Source organism: Desmodus rotundus, chromosome 8 (genome assembly GCF_022682495.2).
Source record: "Desmodus rotundus isolate HL8 chromosome 8, HLdesRot8A.1, whole genome shotgun sequence".
NCBI classification, from domain to species: domain Eukaryota; kingdom Metazoa; phylum Chordata; class Mammalia; order Chiroptera; family Phyllostomidae; genus Desmodus; species Desmodus rotundus.
The window spans coordinates 110553269-110571592 of NC_071394.1; the positions used below are offsets into that span (position 1 = coordinate 110553269).

Here is an 18324-nt window from a genome sequence, read left to right on the forward strand (position 1 = left end):
TGGGAGGGGTAAAGAACATTTTTTCTGTGATGTATGACTGGATCAGGGCAGCTATTTCCTAAAATTATTGTGCCTTGCTTTGTTTTTCTCTTGGCTAATGAGAGCAGGCTTTGGGGGGCTTCTTTTGTTTGTGCCAACTGACATTTCAGGATTGCTGCCTTCACCTCCAAGTTTTAGGATGTATGAGGCAATAAAAAAAACCCAAGGGAATGTACCACTGTTGTTTCTTAAGCCCTGAGGTCCCTAGCTGGTCTGCTTCATCTTACCACCTTTTAGAGTCTTGCGGTGTTTGTTTTGTTATAATATCCAAGGCTTTTAGTTGTACTTAGCAGCAGAACTAAGGAAAAGTGTATCTCCTCCATTTTCCTGAAAGTGGAAGTCTCGGTGATTTTCACAGCCATAAAGAAGTTCTGAGACCAAAGGGTGTGAGAACTGCTGGTTCAATTCAGAAGTTCTTAGGCGTGGGATTTTATGGGTTTGCAAGACAAAACAAAATCAAACATTTTTGAAGGTGGTCTCAATAAGGTTGCTTTCTATTTATTATACCACACAAAGACAGGAAACTACAAATGGTCCCAAAGAGAGATTTTACCACCAAAAAGTAAGAAAACAAAAATCTCAGAAGTTGTAGTCCTTCAAAATGTACAAATATGGTATTATAAAAAACTTTACCTTCATTGGTTTCTTTCTTTTTATTGTTGTTCGTTACAGTTGTCCCACCTTTTTCCCCATTGCCCCTACCCCGCACCCACCACTCCCTCAGTCAGTCCTCCCCCATTGTCTGTGCCCATGAGTCCTCTATTCATGTTCCTTTGCTTGCCCTTCCCCTTCTTTGCCCCGTTATCCCCGTCCCCCATCCCCTCTGGTCACTGTCAGTTTGTTCTTTATTTCCAAGTCTCTGTCTCTATTTTGTTTATTTGTTTGTTTTGTTGATTAGGTTCCACTTATAGATGAGATCATGTGGTATTTGTCTTTCACTGCCTGGCTTATTTCACTTAGCATAATGCTCTCCAGTTCCATCCATGCCGTCGTGAAAGGGAGGAGTTCCTTTTTTCTTTCTCCTATGTACTATTCCCTTGTGTAAATGTACCACAGTTTTTTGATCCACTCGTTTACTGATGGGCACTTAGGCTGTTTCCAGCACTTGGCTATTGTAAATAACGCTGCTATGAACATTGGGGTGCATAGGTTCTTTTGAATTGGTGAATCAGGATTCTTAGGGTATAGTCCCAGCAGTGGGGTCACTGGATTGAAAGGCAGTTCTGTGTCTAGTTTTTTTGAGGAAATTCCATACTGTTTTCCCCAGTGGCTGCACCAGTGTGCATTCCCACCAACAGTGCACTAGGGTTCCCTTTTCTCCACAACCTCGCCAGCACTTGTTTGTTGATTTATTAATGATGGTCATTCTGACTGGTGTGAAGTTGTATCTCATTGTGGTTTTAATTTGTATCTCCCTAATGGCTAGGGATGTTGAGCATTTTTTCATGTGTCTATGGGCCCTCTGTATGTCCTCCTTGGAGAAGTGTCTGTTCAGGTCATTTGCCCATTTTTTAATTGGATTGCTTGCCTTCCTGGTGGGGAGTTCATTGTGGTGTCTTTTTCCTCAATTCCCTCTGGCCCAGTGGAAACTCAGCGGTACATACGTACGAGATGCCTATGGAGAGACAAGCATACCGGGACTCCTGCTCTAGTTTACCTCTCTTGCAATGGTAGCTTTCAACACACACTACCTGGGCCATAGTAAAGAGAGTATAGCATTTTGTTGAATAAAATTCTCTTCAGATTTCATTTTGTGGGTTTGCAGAGAAAGGTATCTTCCCCCCTGATTTGTAAAATTAAGTTGCTTATTTCATGTAGGACACTGTACTACATACATATACTCAGGTTCTGGGATACTTGTCCAATATGGTGTTGCAATAAGGTCCATGAGGAGAATTGTAATAGCAAAAGCTTATTGCTATATTTTGGATAAATTTTATTACAAGTTTTTCTTTCTTATGTTTTTCCCGTTTTCTTTTTTTTTTTTTAACTCAGAGGCTGTTGTGATAGGTATATGTTTAGAAATAAATAAATAAATGAATTGATTAATTTAAATAAAATATTGGGTCCAATCCAGGCAGAATTAGGCTATGCATCTGCTTTCCCTTAGGTACACTGACAGCATTACTCAGTCTCTGCAGGTTTCAAGAGCTTAAGAGTTAAGACAGATGAGGGGAGGGCCATTTGCTCTTCCTGGGCTCTCCAGTGGTCAGTCAAACGTTTCTCCAGGGTTTGGCATCCAACCACTGGGTCTACAGAAACGGCTTTTCTGAAATAGTGCAGGTTCTTTATGTAAGAAGGAATCATTAAAATCCCTGTGGTCTTAGTTCACTTCAACAGAACTCTCTCTAGATAGAATCGTTTTCTACAGGGCTATCAAACCAAGTGCCAATTTAATCTCCAGTCCTCAAAGGAGAAGCTTACAGTTGTCAGTGGCGTGTCCTCTCAGGATGGAAATAAGACAGATCTAGCTTTCTGCTGGGCCAGGAAGCATTGATTTTAGTAGAGAACAAATGTTCTCTCAGTCTAATCAATCTCACAGAGCAGATGGATACGGCAATTAGTGCAAAAACAATTTTGCCAAGAATATTAACACTTCTTGAGTTTATCAAGAAGGGGTGAAGTTTCTAGTCAATGATTTTCTAACTTTATAGAATAGTTATTAGTGAGCAACAGGGTGTAGGGTCTCTGGTATTATGCTCTTGTGTAGGCCATGAGTAATTGGTAGAATAAACAAATTAGGTTTTTCATACACATCAAATGAAACATGGGATTGAGAATGAAAGAGTTTTCTGGTTAATATGTGCTCCAACTCTCCTGAAAAATACTGAAATGATTATTTTGTTTTGACACAATTTATCCAGGAAATTGCTTTAGTTCTCTACCTGCGCAAACCTAGGCACAGCGTAATGGTGAACCTCTGGGGCAGAGGTTGACAAACATTTCCTGTAAAGGTGCCAGAGGGTGAATATTTTAGACGTGATCACCAGATGGTCTCTTTCACATCCACTCTAATTCTATTGTTGCACCAAAAAGCAGTCATAGAGAACAAGTAAATGAATGGGCATGACTGTGTTCCAACAAAATTTCATTTACAACACATGTAGCAGACTAGATTTGGCCCATGGATCATAGTTTGCCAATCTCTGATCTAAGACATTGATGATGTCATTTGGTCCCTTTCTACTGTTATATATAGACATATATATACTGTTATATATATATTTTTTTCTTTTTCTAAATTAGGGCACTTACCCTCATACTTAAAACTTAAAAATAGACAGTGTTTCCAGAACCTTAAAGAGGTCAGTTTGCTATGTGGTCTTCTTTTGTTCTTGTGTTTACTCATCATATAAATATATGTAGAAGGCATGCTTCCTGTTTGAGTAATGTCACTTACCAGCCAGACTTCCCATTTCCTCCTGACATCATCCTTCTCTTCCTGGGTCCCTGTTCTTTCTTCTGGCTCCCTTCTCTGCTTCCCTTTGTTTTATTCTTTAGCACCGTTCTCTTCCTTGACCCTTGTGGCAAATAAGGATAAAGCAATGCATGCCAAGGCAAAAACTATGGCTGCATCTTGAGAGGTCAAAGAGTTGTTGGGAGACATATCCACTGAGGCCAGTTACATAAACCCTCTGTGCCTAGTTTAATTGCCAAAAGTAAAATAATAATAATGCATCTCTCTTCTGTGGCGGTTAGTTGGGTTAAATGATTTGTATGGTAAAGTATTTAGAACAGCGCTAACATGTAAGTTCAGGAACAAGGCAAGGATATCTGCTCTCACCGTTTCTATTTAACATTGTATTGGACATTCTAGAAAATAAATAAATAAAGAAGGCACATTTAAAAAAGAAATAAAACTACTTGTAGATGACATGGTCGTCTATGTAGAATTTCTACAAAACTACTCGAACTATTGTGAGTTTAGGCGAGGTTGCAGGGTAAAAGATCAATACACAAAAAAATCAATCATATTTCTATATACTAGAAGAAAACATTTGGAAATCAAAAATTTTAAAAGTATGTGCAATGGAATCAAAAGTATGAAATAATTTAGGGATAAATGAGACCCACATGCGCTAGACCTGTACACTGAAAACTGTAAAACATTGCTAAGAGAAATGAAAGCAGACCTAAATAAAAGAGATAGAGTGTGTTCATGAACTGGACTCAGTATTGTTAAAATGCCAGTTCTTCCCCAAATGATCTACACAGTTTAAGCAATCCCAATCAAAATCCAGCAGATTTTTTTTTGTACAAAATGATGAGCTGAGTCTAAAATTCATAGGGAGATGAAAAGACCCAGAAGCAACAAAACAACTTTGAGGAAGAATGATAAAGTTTGAAGACGTAGGTTACCTGTAGACTCATGAAGTGTAGTACTTAAGACTGTGTGGTCGTGGTGGGAAGAGCAACACACCAAAACAAGTGTCACGCACACATATACAAGGTCAACTGATTTTTGGCAAAGATGCAAAGGCAGTTCAATGGAGACAGAAAAGTCTTAAACACATGATGCTGGAAGAATGGGAAATATATATGCAAAAAACAGAAAAAAGGAAAAATATTTTGATCTGTATACCTTGATACATTGTACCATATACAAAAAAGTAACTCAAAATGGATCATGGATTTAAATATATATCCTAAAGCTATAAAACTTCCAAAAGAAAAGACAGGAGAAAAAATTTTGTGACCTTGGATTAGGCAAATATTTCTTAGGCACAACACTGAAAGCAGACCTTTAGAAGAAAAAACATGTTAAATTGGATTTCCCCAAAACAGAACTTCTTTCTGTTCTTTAAAGGACACTGTTAAGGGAATGAAAAAAAAATAAGCCATAGACTGACAAGAAATACTTGCAAATATCTCTATGAACTTTGAAATTTCTAGTACAGAATTATTAATTACATGTAGTTATTCACTGAAAAAATACAGTAAGTTTCCTGGATTGTATCAATTGGAGTGTGATTTAATTTAACATTGTTTAAAATATGAGCATAGCTGAATGCCGTTAACTATTCGTTTTTCCTATTTCTTGAAGCATACACACGTTTTAAGTTTTCCTCCCTGCCACCCGAGTTAAAAAGATTTCTGTCCTTTTTAATTTAGCCTTTGTGGGCATGTTGCAAATATTCTGCCTAGCTCTATTCTTCAGGTTTATTGTAGTAGAGCCAAACCTTCATTTCGCAGCTTCTCACCTGTTTCTGTCTATTTATTTTTGTATAAGATGTCAAAGGAAAATGAAAAGTAACACCTCAAAATACCACCTTGAAAAAGAAAATGCCAACAAATTCTTTTCTGCACCTGAAGCTTTTAATTCTTTAATCCACCATGGAATGTTGCTTAATTACATATTTTATTATGCATAACTGAAAATTATGTACTTTAGTTTAAACAATGATATGAAAGCACGTATTGTTTATAAATAAAGAGAGGCTGGTTTGTCTTTTTTTATGTTACAAATATTTGTGGAACTCTTACAGGTTCTTCTTCTAAAATTGGCTTTTTGAAAATTCCCAGAGGGTACTGGGAAAAACTTCAGGTGTTAGTAATTTTTTCTAGGAATCAGAAAATTCATTACTTTGTAAAAAGTAAGATTATGCCATGGAACAGTTTGTATATTTTCACAGAAGTCTCATCTTAATTTTAACAAATTTTACAAAGTATTTATTAACAGAAAAATATTTCAAACTGGGTAATGAATCCTTGGGAGTTCATTATTCTATTCTCTCTAGTTTTTCATGTGTATTTGAAAATTGCTATAATAAAGTGTAGGGTTTTTTTTTTTTAATTTGGCGATACGGATCTCACACAAGGATGACAGAGTTTTGGGGTTAATATTTCATACACTTGATTTCATTTACTTTAGTAATGAACTTTTTATATTAGCAAAATGCATGTTATATTTCTGAAAATTGTGAATTGCAATTAATTTTTCCTATATTTTCTGCATTTTGAAAAGTTTTTTTAAAGGAGAAAGTAGAGATAGACATTTGTAGACAGAAGACTTGGTTTTAAGAGCATTGTAGCAGGGTGGCAGAACAAATCAATTACCCCGAGTTGCCCCTGCCTCGTTTCTGAAGGGGGAATTCTCAGTGCCTGCCTGACATGCCTTATAGTGGAATGGAGGTATGTTTGCGGCACTGCCTTGTAAAATGAAGCATTCAACACATGCTGTTGCTGTTACCACTTTAAGCATATTTGAGGAGGATGTTAGAAAGTGGCCTCAGAAGGTAGGAAGCCTTTGCACGAGATGGAAAAACAAGTATTTGGAAATTAAAGTTGGGAACAAAGGTGGAGTAGTTGAAACCCATCCCCACAAGAAGATGGTGTTGGACAAGCTGTGCTCTGGGCGAAGGCTCGTTTTGCATCACATTGCCACAGCCTCACCGAACTAATGGACACATTTAAATATCTGAACCTTGTCTAACAGGTCCTGTTAGCTCTGTTGGGAGGGGCAAATCAGAGCAGCCCAGGAAACATCATTTCTTTTGTGGGCCCAAGGGCATGAATTAGAGACTGCCACTGGAATGAGCTTATGAGGATACCATAAAAAGCAAATATTTGATAACAGTAACTTCAACTGGCAGTAAAGAAATAATGCTTAACATTTAACTTACTGCAGAATAGGTCACTTTAGAGTTTCCTTCCCGAGGGTTTATGTTGCAAGGCAACAAATACAACGTACTGCTCTAGTGCATTCCCTTATCAACCACCTCATCACAGACAACAGGGCCCAGGTCATGTGCCTTTGATCACAGTAGGTCTATTAGCTGCTGAAAATAGTAGACGGAAGAAAGTGACTTAACACACAACCTTGGTATAAGCAAGAAGCCATAATGGAATTGTTGTAGAATTATTTGGATAAAGTTATATTTGGAAATATATGATTCACATAAGTAGGGTAATGTAAGAAAGGCTTAAAAATGTCGCTCATCTTTTAAACAGTGATTCCAAACTATTTTTATTTAACATTTGGTATTGTAAACAGGTATAGTAGTATGGACATACACCTTCCACATTTCTTTAATAAGGGTACTTTATATTTTATCAAAAACGTGTATGTTAATAGATTGTAGCTTAGCCTTTGCCAAAGGACATGCAAGTAGTATTTACATTAAAAGGATTGCCTCAGAAGAAACACCGAATTCATAATATGTCCCCTTAAAAAGTCAAAAATATTTATTTATAAGGTAAATTATAGCATCAATATCTTCTCATATGTTAGATATAATATTGTTGGAACTCCATTGGTTTCCACACTATCATGCAAATTTCCGACTTGTTTTAACACAATAGTCCTATTTCTATAGGCTATTTATTAGGGTATATACATTTTAATTGCTCTTTTCTGAAAATATCACCAGGCAGTTCAGAATACGTCATTTATTGGTATTATTGTGACAATCAAGGACCTTAATATCAGCTGATCACAACAGGGAATAGGGCAGGATTTAATAATGGAATGTATGGGATTGTCATTTTTTACTCGATCTTGAACCATTTGAAAATGTTTTCTACTCATGTATTTTAGATAAGCACAGATATAGATATCACTACGTGGAAAACACACTTCGTTTAAGCTCATTAGGACTAAATGTTAAGCTATACACATTTTGTACATAATATGTACAGACTTTGTAACCAAGTGCCACACAGCTAGGGCACACATACATATTACACTAGTTACCTTGGTTTTCAAAGGTTATGTGTCAACTCTGCATATTTTGTGCCAAGGAGATACTATCAACATTATTTTTTGCATAATGTGCAAGTATTATATGGCCACAGAGTGTAATACAAATTAGTGGCAAAGTGCTGAGGGAAGGAATCCATGACAGATTCAGATGTACAAGGTGGAATATTACCCGTAAACTACCTGACTCTGCTAAGGTCTTAACAGCACGAAGCGCTCTATCACGCCCCGCTTTTAAAAAGTCTCTGATCAACTTGGACACAATGAAGCTTGTTCAAGGAATTTGCCATAGCCACCGGCAACAAGAGGCCTGGTCTGTGCAATCAAGGACGTGGGGGAAGCAAGGTGGAAGGTCACCCAGACAAATCTTTTTGAAAATGTGCCATCTTTCCTGAAAACAATTTCACTCGCTCCATCATCACCTTGAGTGTTTGACATGCTTTTTTGTTTTGTTTTGTTTAATATACCATGTTAGCAAAATTACGGTGCTTAAGTTAAAGAACCTAAGTAAGAATTTTGTTGTTGATTTCTTACACACACTCACCAATTCACTGAAAATGTTATTTCAAAAGTTAGATTATTGGGAATGGGAAAATCTTGTTTTGCAACCCGTTTTTTCCTCCCATTAAAATATTAAATTTCATACCTCTGACACCTTAAGTGTTGGGCTGGTTAAAAAAACAGTCTCTCTGCTCTAGGTTTTTCCTAAAACTCAGAGAAAAGAAAGAGGAAGATAGTTTTCTTAAAAACTTCATGGCATACTAGTTTCTATTTGTTTTTTAATACATGAAATCTAACTTCTATTTTAATTCAACTCCTTTTGCTTAAATGCTTTCTAAAGTCTAGTGAGCAAGAATGTTTAAAAGTTTTCTCACTTAAGAATTGAAAAGTTTTCAGTCAATTTTAAGTTTGCAGCAACCAGCTGCTTTCAGAGTAGTTCAGCCACGCTTCAAAGGTAAACGGTACTTTTTAAAATGGTATCATGGGAGTTTTCCATGATACAGGTTCAGTTTCCTACGTAAAAGTTCAACACGAAAGCAACCCAGTTGCCTACCCATGAGCTTATCAGGGCCTAGGGTGACGGGAGAAGAATGGACCATTTCAGAACCAGGTTTTAAGGAACCCGGACACACCTATTAACTAATATCTAGGAACCCTTTCAAAACAGGAAGCAACAAAATATAATTATAAAAAAAATCAAAAACTGCAACCCTGGCCTCAATCCTATGACCATTAGCACACCTAATTTTCTATCTTGAAGACTGTGTTTAAATTCAAGGTGTGTTCTTCTTTTCTTCATGTGGTTCTTACAGTTATGACATACACAACAAAATGAACGGAGTTACTTATATTCCATTTATAACTTTAAAAAAATACACTGCTAATTATTAAGGAGTTTTTATACAGAAGGCCCATTTTTCCGTACTTATTTTATGTTACTATTAGTGGCCTTTAAAAATATCTGTGCATTAGCTTTAAAAAAGTGTTGACATAACTGAAGTATCGTAAAGTAAATGCGGATGAATCCATCCTAAGTACGTAACTGCCAGAGACTGGATTTATGGGGTTTTTTGGCCAGTCTTTAGACCATCCTGCTATCTGTTTATTAAGCAAAATGTTAACCTAAAACAGGTTATCATCTTCACTAGTTATACTTGAAAAATGAGCATGTGTTTGTGACTTGAACTTCCAGGGTTTTGAGTGACTTTTCAATTGCTCTTTTTAAAATCAGGAAAATATCAAGAAGGCAGTAACATGCGCCTAACCGAGAGGGCCGTCTCTGACTCTTTCAGGTTACTTCACATAAGCAGACAAACCCTACCGTGTCATACCATACAAACAATTTTAATTGTGTAGTTACAGTCAATAACCACTCCTAATCAGAACATTTCTGCATAAAGAAAATTGTGGTACACTTACAAAAACAGCCAGCTGTAACAAAATAGCTGGTGTTTTCATAGCCATAAACTCATAAAAAAGAAATACACCTTTATACAGAAATTTTATACAGATGTAGCTTTAAAATTGATTGTAAACCAAAGGAAGACACATTGCAAACATCAATTATTTTCACATTAATTGCATAATTTTCTAAGGTGATCTATTAGTTTTATTTACCTAAGCTTATTTGCATGATAGTAAAAATTGCATACAACAATAAGAGTGAAGCTTATAGTATGAATTGCTTGGATAACATAGAGCACTTTTTATAGGCAACTGTGTAAAGCACATTTTCTCTATTTAAAACTTTTAAGACACTTTGTTTTACTGCCCATCAAAATACATTTATAAATAGAAAAGAATCAGTATGGTAACAAGAGAAGCAATATTACATTTAACGGAAACTTCCAAAAAATTAATTACAACATGATGCTGCAGGATCTACAAATAAATAATGAGGACTAAATTGTGTTTCACATTTTTTCATTTTTTTTTTAAAAAAAATCATGTAACAATGAGAATGAAAAAAATTACAGTGAACTTTTTATTTCCAAAATAAAAACAAATTTGAATTACGGCAGTGCCATATAATACAAGGCATTTGTTGGCATATGTCATCTTTAAACTGCATTCCACAGTCTATAGTTCTTTTGTAACATACAATAGAGTAACAAACTCTTTTTTTTTTTCTTTTTAAAATAAGGGGCGCGTTTCCAAAGATCAGTGTGGAGTGTTACAGAAATAATTAAAGGAAGGAAATGATAATCACAGAAGTTATAATGCTTGTTTGAGGCTCCAGAATAATAATTATTATTTTAAAAAATCACTGGTATCATGCTAACGGGGCACACGGCTTGGTGCGTCCCGTGAACACAAATTTGAATTTTTCATACCAAACAATCCTCAATGCTTCACCGGGGGCTGCCAGCAGTTTGTAAAACAGAGTAAAACATTTACTGCAGTCTGTATTACCCTTTCTCAACTTTCCTGTTTGTGCAAGTTTCTGAAGATTCGTTGGCCGAACACGAACAACAAAGGTTTTCTGAGCAAATACAGGTGGATTTTCATTTGTTGGCAAATACCAGTGGCACTGTTGAATGAAAATAATACTTTTTATCTCAGTCTTTCAAGTCAGCGTTAACGTCTGTGTTCCCTTCCACTGCTAGCTCGTCTTCTAGTTTCACCGAGAAAAGGGTGTTAGCGTTTTTATCTTGGACACTCTCTTCTAAATCCTTAAGCAACTCCTCTTCTTTGTATTCGGCCACATCCACCTCTAGGCCGGAGTTGTCCTTCAGTTTGCCGTGGTGCTTGAGATAATACCGCTGGTTCTGAAAGAACTTGATGATGGTGTACTTGGGAAGGTCCAGCTGGGCGGACAGAGTCTGGATGGCCTCTTCATCCGGGTACAGGCCTACGTCTTGGATGAAACTCTGGAGGATTCCCAGGGCCTCCACAGAAATCTTTGTTCGCGGCCGGGTCTTCTGGCGGCTGTCGTCCTCGGCCTCGGCTGGCGCGGCCACGGTGGGCTGCCGCGGGGGGAGCCGGGGGCCTGCGGGCTGCTGCGCCTGGGGCTGCGGGGGTGGTGGAGCCGGCTGCTGCGGCTGCGGCTGGGGCTGCTGCTGGAAAGGAACAGGCAGACGGTCAGAGCTCCGAGTTCTCCCAGGCGCGCATGCAGCCAGCTACTGACCGAGCATGTGCTTAGGGATCCCATGGCTGGCTAGCTAATTTGATGGAGACAAAAGACTTGGGCCCAAAAGACAGGCCAGCTAAACGGCCCATGGCATTAAGGGGAAAAAACCCAAAATGATGAGAACTGGGAAGGGAGGGAGGAATTTGGTGGGGGGAGTTGGGGGTCTACCAGGCTTCCATATCAGAGGTCAGGGGAGGCTCCTTAACCTGGATTTTCACACCAGCTCACCCAAGTGAAAACTCAGTGCTCTGAAAATGGGAACCAGGAACTTCACCAGAAGGCTACCCATCAAATGTGAATGTAGCAAAGCAAATTATGACGTAAGTGATTAACAAAGGTTTAAAAGGAAGATGGAGAAGGATTTCAAAGGCATTTTAGGAAAGTGAGGTACGAAACCATGAAAGAAATGTAAATGTGTGTTCTGCCCCTTGTCCTAGGGTGGCTGATCTGTGGAGCAAAAATAGAAAGTTTTAATTAAATTACAAATAGTATGGACAGTCTTCTCCTCTTCTTCAGCATTATCTCTTATGAGTCCAAAGGATATGTGAGATTCCCACATTCGTGAATTTGCTGCCAGACAGTTCTGATTGAATACACAATGTCTCACCAAATCGCACTAGGCTGACACTGCAAGTTTTGTCTTACTGAAAAATAAAGGTTCAATCCACCACACAATGGCTAGCAAATTGTTTTGTCTACAGTAAACTCGGATGTGATTAGGGTTTAAATTTAGTGCACACAGACACTGTTTCATAATTAGTATCTGTGCGTGTGCTGTAATTTCCATACACAATTACACAGAAATGTGTGACACACGCACGTACCTGTACCCTCCCCGTAACTCTTATCACCAAAGCAAATCATCCTGAGTAGGCGGCAAAATATCGCAACATTTATACTGTGCCTATTACCTTGTATCACCCTAAGAGGCAAGTTTATTAAAAACGATTTACATTTTCAAACAAGTCCTATTTTTATTACTTAATGTATATCTTTCTCTTTTTTGTTTTTGCTAAACAGTAAGTTTATCAGGCTTTCACGATTATTTTAGTACTTGATATCCTAAGGGATTCTCTTTTCAATTTATCTTTAATACACACTCAAAGATCTTTTTCCTATTGTTTTTAGCTATATATGTTTTTTTTTTCACAGTAATACCCAGAAATAATGAAGGTGATTCACCAAAGGTGGTAGAATTTTAGGGCTCTGGATGGCAATGGCATTTTCCCTTAAAGGGGCAAGCTAATAAATTATAAAGCTCAAGTTCAATTTCAACACACTTCCTAACCAGTCAAGGCCATAAGAGTACCAGTAACTACTTGATCTCAGAGCTCTTTTCGTATCTAAATCCATAGGGGAATCTCCTCAGTGGATCATTAGAGAGAAGTCCCATGACAGGACAAGCTACATACAAGGCCGAGTCTGTTGGCACAGTGGTCCCCACTGCCATGGATAGTATGTCCTTTCAGAGTTTGAATATCTTCACCAAGAGAGCAGGTCTTTAAGCCACGGTGTCCCCTTCTCTGTGTCCATTTCCTGCTGGCAAAGGTAACTGGTGCCTGCTCACCTGAGCAGCAGCACCAAGCCGTGGTACGAGGGGCAGCAGGCCTGGTAAGAAAGGGCTTCTAGACTCTCCTTTCCCAAGGGTGGTGGGAAAGGGGTCCTAAAGGAGAGACAAGCAGATGTAGCTCACCTCCAACCTGTGTTCCATGAGGGTGTAGGGAGGTAACTGTAAGGGGCAGGAAGGGCTGAGGAGTCGGAATCAAGACTGCAGTTAGGTTTCCCTCCCCTCCTCCTTTTGGAAAGAGACCAAGGTATGAAATTGTAATTCTACAAAATTCCTCTACAGAAAACAGTGGTAATTCCTTTCCTCGGGGGCAGTGTAGGTATTCATTTTAAAAAGAAAAGGTGGTGTGTTTAAATTCTGATTTTTAAAAATGTAAGCTCTTATACACAAAACAACACAGTTCTAACAAAGACACGCTTGCCGAACAAGAAGTGTAAAAAGGGGTTCCTGCCACTTTGGGGGTGGGGAGAGGAACACAAAACACATGTTGGAGAAAGCGTTAATTTTCCTTTCATCACCCTGAGCAAGACGGCAGTGTATTGCTATCTCTTGCTAAAAAGCCCGTGTTTAGACTGCTGGGAAGCAGAGAAACGCTAATATCCCTGCTAAGTTTAAAGCTCTATTTACTTAGTGCTATATTGAATTGGCCAAGGTAAACGAACCTGAATCTGTTCTGCTGGAACATGGATGATGTGGGGCGGCCTGTCGCCATGGTGATGCACCGCATTGCTCTCCTGTTCATATATGGCATCACGTTCTGGCTGAGGAAGACTGAGGAATCTTCGGATCATGGAGAGGTTCTCCCACAGGGTCCTGTTTTCTGGAGAGGGATCTTCTTTCCAACGTAACAGTTCACACAACCACCCCTTAGAGACAAGGGAATGATAGGTCAGTTCATGCCTATCGGGTGGGGTGGGCAGGGCGAGGGCTGACAATTTCCATTAGGAGCTTAAAGAGGGAAGACCCTGTGAAGTTAACTTTTTTTCATAAGCTTATAACACTCCAATCTGCTTAAAAAAATTTTTTTTTAAACCTGTTAAGAGAATAGTTGTGGCCACTGAGGAGGCAGGCTCTGTTTCCAATAAATGTTCAGACTTGCATCTTAAAGGAGGGTAATATTTTTCAGACTTCAAGGGCAAGACTCATTTACCACGGACTCTTGTGATGTGTGGAACAGGAGAGAAGCAAAGTCGAATGTGCTTCAGTCCTGCCCACTTTCCCATCTGATGAGTGGCCACCTGAGGTCCTGAAGGTATTTAAGAAGAGACAGGACAGATTTTTAGAATAATTTTTCTAAAGGGACTTCCAAAGTTCATACTTTTTGTATCACAAAGGAAACTGTGTAAATATTTGTGTGTGTGTATGAGTGTCATTATGGAAGAGAGAGAAAGGATGGGTGCAACTGTGTGAGCAAGAACTTTGTCCAAAATAAAGCATGATGATTAGACCAGGCATTGGAAGAATTCTCAAGACACCACAGAGTCTGCTTTTCTGCCTACTGCAGTATACGCTATGATACACTATGTCAGGCAATAATTTTATCAGATTTCCTGAATAATATGCCCAATGAATGCTAAAATCTGAACCTTATTGATACCTCCTAAAGTTGAACTGTTGATCCTCAGATCATCTCTCAAAAACTGAGTGGTCTAACAGAGTACACTGTCTAGCATCTTCTAATCACCATCTCAAACCTTCTTCATCTTGGCTGCCATGATGGACACTAAGGAATGGAGTGGAGGGGAAGGGGAGGCACCCCATCCAGACCCTCTTCACCGGCCAAGGCCACCACCCCCAGCTGCTGTGCTGCCTAAGAGCTTACAGCCGCACTCTTCTCTGGAGAACTGACTTGGGGCCATCTCACCTAGAGATGCCTGGACAGTCACTGCATGTCCTCCCCGGCCCCCTCAACCAGGGCGGCCATGGCTGGCTGAGCCAGTGGTACAAAGTCTCTGCCCCCGAACCCCAAAGGGACAACTCATCTACCCTTCAATTTACTCTCTAGAGGTGGCCCTATCTCCGCCACCAATACAGACTTTACCTGAGACCATGTTCTTACTGGACCCTATCCTCCTCGCTCCTTCCAGGTCCCTTACCAAATCAAGGGCCCCTGATTCCCAGTCCTAGGTGCCACTTTAGGGAACTTGGCCTAAGACAAATGAGCTTCTTGAAAATTCCAACTAAATTATTTGGATGTGAATGAATAAAGTACAGTTTCCTTATTACCTGATTTTTAGAACTAGCCAAGGGGAGGGCTTTTGTTTTTGTATTATCACCTTTGGAGTGAGAATGGAATGACTTTCCTCTCTTTCTTCTCAAACTGAACCACTGGACAGAAAATTCTCTTTCCAACTGCAATATACAGTGGGAAAAAGCAAGGCCCATCATCCCCAAAATGGCCTATTTGAGAGATTTTAGAGAGAACTGATACATTACCTTCCCATGGCCCAGCTACTAACCGGCCAAGAGTGACCGCTGCTAAACCCCATGATACCTGCCAAGCTTTCTCAGAGAGCCTTGACTCTCTACTCAACGGGTCTTCTAATTAAAGGAATGCGTGCATGGGGATGGTCATGAAGTCACGCACCCCTGCAATACCACTGAACGCATAATTCGAGGCTATGAACACAGGCAGTAAACCGAAGATTTGCCTAAAAGAATAACAGGTGACTACAGTGTCGTTGAACATGCTTCTCTTCTAACCATGGCAATTCCATGTTTATTTCCAGAATCATATGATGATATGTTACATGTCAGCTGTACTTACGTGAATGCGATATTAACTAGGAAACTATATTTGAAATATTTGAGACCCACTTGCATAGGGTGCCTGGATGTGGTTATTTAGCTCTTACTGGAGAATACTTGCTATCGAACGCGCCATGAAAATACTTTACATTTTCCTACATCTAAGTTATTTCTTCATTTCGCTCTAAGCTGTGATGCTGTGAAGGTTTTAGATACACCCTCCTGTAGGCCTGAACATTAACCGTGTCACTGTGTCCCCTTGCCTGCAGCCTTCGGCTACGGCAACCGGCAGGCCCCCACGCCCTAACGTAGCACATACTACAATTTTCTTTATCTTTCAAGAGATGTTACAAGGTTCAAACAGAAAAGTTTTTTTTTGTTTTTTTTTTTTTTTTTGCAGTTAAGTGCTAGACATTGAGCATCTAAGGAAATTTTTTTTAGAAACTTAATGCTTGTAACTAAAAATTGCTAAAAGTTAAATTAAGAACAATTCATGTAAGAAAAGCTTCCTTTAGAAACTTTTTAATGCAGAGTTCAGTTAGCACTTGGATATATGTGAAAAAACATGTGGATCACAGATGTTCTTTGGAAAAGAAAATCATTAGTTCTTTTAAAATGGCTAATAATGATGGCTAATTCCTAAACAATCACATTCACGCTGGTTTAACAAATATTTCAGAAAAAGAGCCCTGACTCATTCAACAAATATTTTGCTCATATTGTCACTTCTGTGTCTCCATACTTATAAGATGGGTCCTTATTTTTATTAATTGCCCATGACTAACATAACATTTCCAGTAGTTTGCTATTAACCTCTGCCCTTAAATAATACTTCTAATTCCTTATCTAAAAATAATTTGATGAATTATAAGTTTGAAGCATGTCTCTGCTAGCCTTTCAAGAAACATGATGATTTTAAGAGACTGAAATCAGATGCTTCTTAGAAAAATATTTAACGGTGCAGCTGGGAACTGTTAGTTCTACAAGGATATTCCAAAAAAACAAAAAGGCGGGGGGAGGGGGGTGTTGCTTTTCTTCATGTGTGTATCCCCTAAAAAGCAACGGAAAACATATTGTGACACTCTGGTTCTGTCAGCAGAGAAATAAACTGGCCCATCCCCAATTTACACCGGCAAAAGTAAGATTAATTGTTTCTAATACTATTTAAGTAACAGAATATTCTGACTACCTCAAATCCCATCGATTGAGATTCTATTAATGACGACAGTAATCTAGTCTGTGTTTTGCAGAAAGTGACTAAAAAATGCCAAACAATTTCTAATCCCTCTATACCTTCTTCTAGGTGACTTTTCGGTAAGTGATATTGTTAGAACATATAAATTTGGGAAGAAAGTGAACATGTCAGAATATCTGTTAATATTTAACAAATAAAAAATAATGATTCCCCTATACTGTACTGGTTTTTAAATGATATATTTATAGATTTACTTGGTAGAGGAGACAAGGAATGAAAAATGTGAACATAATTACCTTTTTAAGAGAGGTCTCCGAGACCTGAAATACTGTAAGACGGTAGGTGGGAGTAGGGAACTACTCTAAAATTAAATTCAGTGACAACTCCTCTGAACAGGAGAAAAGACAGACGACTGAAAGCCTTAAAATAATGACCCCGATCCATTCTCAGAAAACTAAAATGGTACAAGGAACAATCTAAACTTTAAATGTAGTAAATTTGCCAAGCAATATTACACTGCATATAAAGAGGGCAAAATATAAACAGTAGCCACATGTAAATAAATTAGTAAAACTTTCAGGATGTTACTACTTTTCAAACTGACAAAGTTTAATTTGACACCTTCTGTTCTAAACCCTTTGTTTCTATTCAAAATCACGCCTTGAGCTGTTGCTATCAATCACAGCGCTCCCCCTATTACTTAAAAAAACTGGCATGGACCCTGAATAAGCTGAAAATGCCATGCAGATGAATTCTGAGATAATATGTTCAAACCTGTTATATACAACACAAATCCTGTAAAGTTATGTATTGTAAACCTACATTTATTGAGAACTAAAAGTCTTAAATCCATCTGCCACAAAGGAAATACCGTTGTGTACTTTAGAGTAACCAAGAACCATCTGCAAAGGTCTTGCCACCGTAAGCAAGAAAAGGGTGCAAAAGATGCTAAAGCAGAGGCTGCATGAAATAAATAACATCTTTTGACTGGTTTGGGTTGGAGACCTAGTAAAGAAATATAAGATCGGGGGAAGAGGAGAGAGGAAAAGAAAAAAGTGCAGAATGACTGCCAAACCAATACCGATGAAAAGCAAAACAAACCGGATGGCAACACAATGGCAGTTTATTATGGTCCATGAAACACACAACTGTACGCTCATTTTCAAGGAGAAATTAGCAGTTCTGAACTCAATATTCTAATGACGTGCTTTACTGACAGAATCTTGTCGTACCACATCTAAATAAAAATTCTGGCACCTCCATCTCTCAGCTGCTAATTTCCAACCAAACGCAATCTCTGATTTCCACTCCACTCTTTATAGAACAGTTAATTCAAGTCGATTCACTTCTAACATTTTAATGCATAAGGGGTGCACAGGATTTTAATTTAGTCAGGAAAGGAACCTCATTTCACAAATGAATTTATTGTGTACCTATACGGTCTC

At 38.5% G+C, this 18324-nt stretch overlaps 1 protein-coding gene across 7 annotated transcripts in view; it reads right to left on the minus strand.

The window, feature by feature from the left end:
- Positions 1–6989: 6989 nt before the first annotated feature.
- SATB1 (SATB homeobox 1) overlaps positions 6990–18324 on the minus strand; it is a 98427-nt gene continuing 87092 nt past the window's right edge. For 5 of the 7 annotated variants that reach the window (XM_053929614.2, XM_053929617.2, XM_053929615.2 and 2 more), the window contains 2 exons: positions 13599–13802; positions 6990–11298 (listed from right to left, as the gene is read on the minus strand). In XM_053929614.2, coding sequence (XP_053785589.1) covers positions 10798–11298; positions 13599–13802 — 705 coding nt within the window. In that variant the 3' untranslated portion in view covers positions 6990–10797. Of the gene's footprint in view, positions 11299–12936; positions 13033–13598; positions 13803–18324 lie in introns of all 7 variants that reach the window. The other 2 variants (XM_053929619.1, XM_053929618.2) reach the window with 2 other exon arrangements.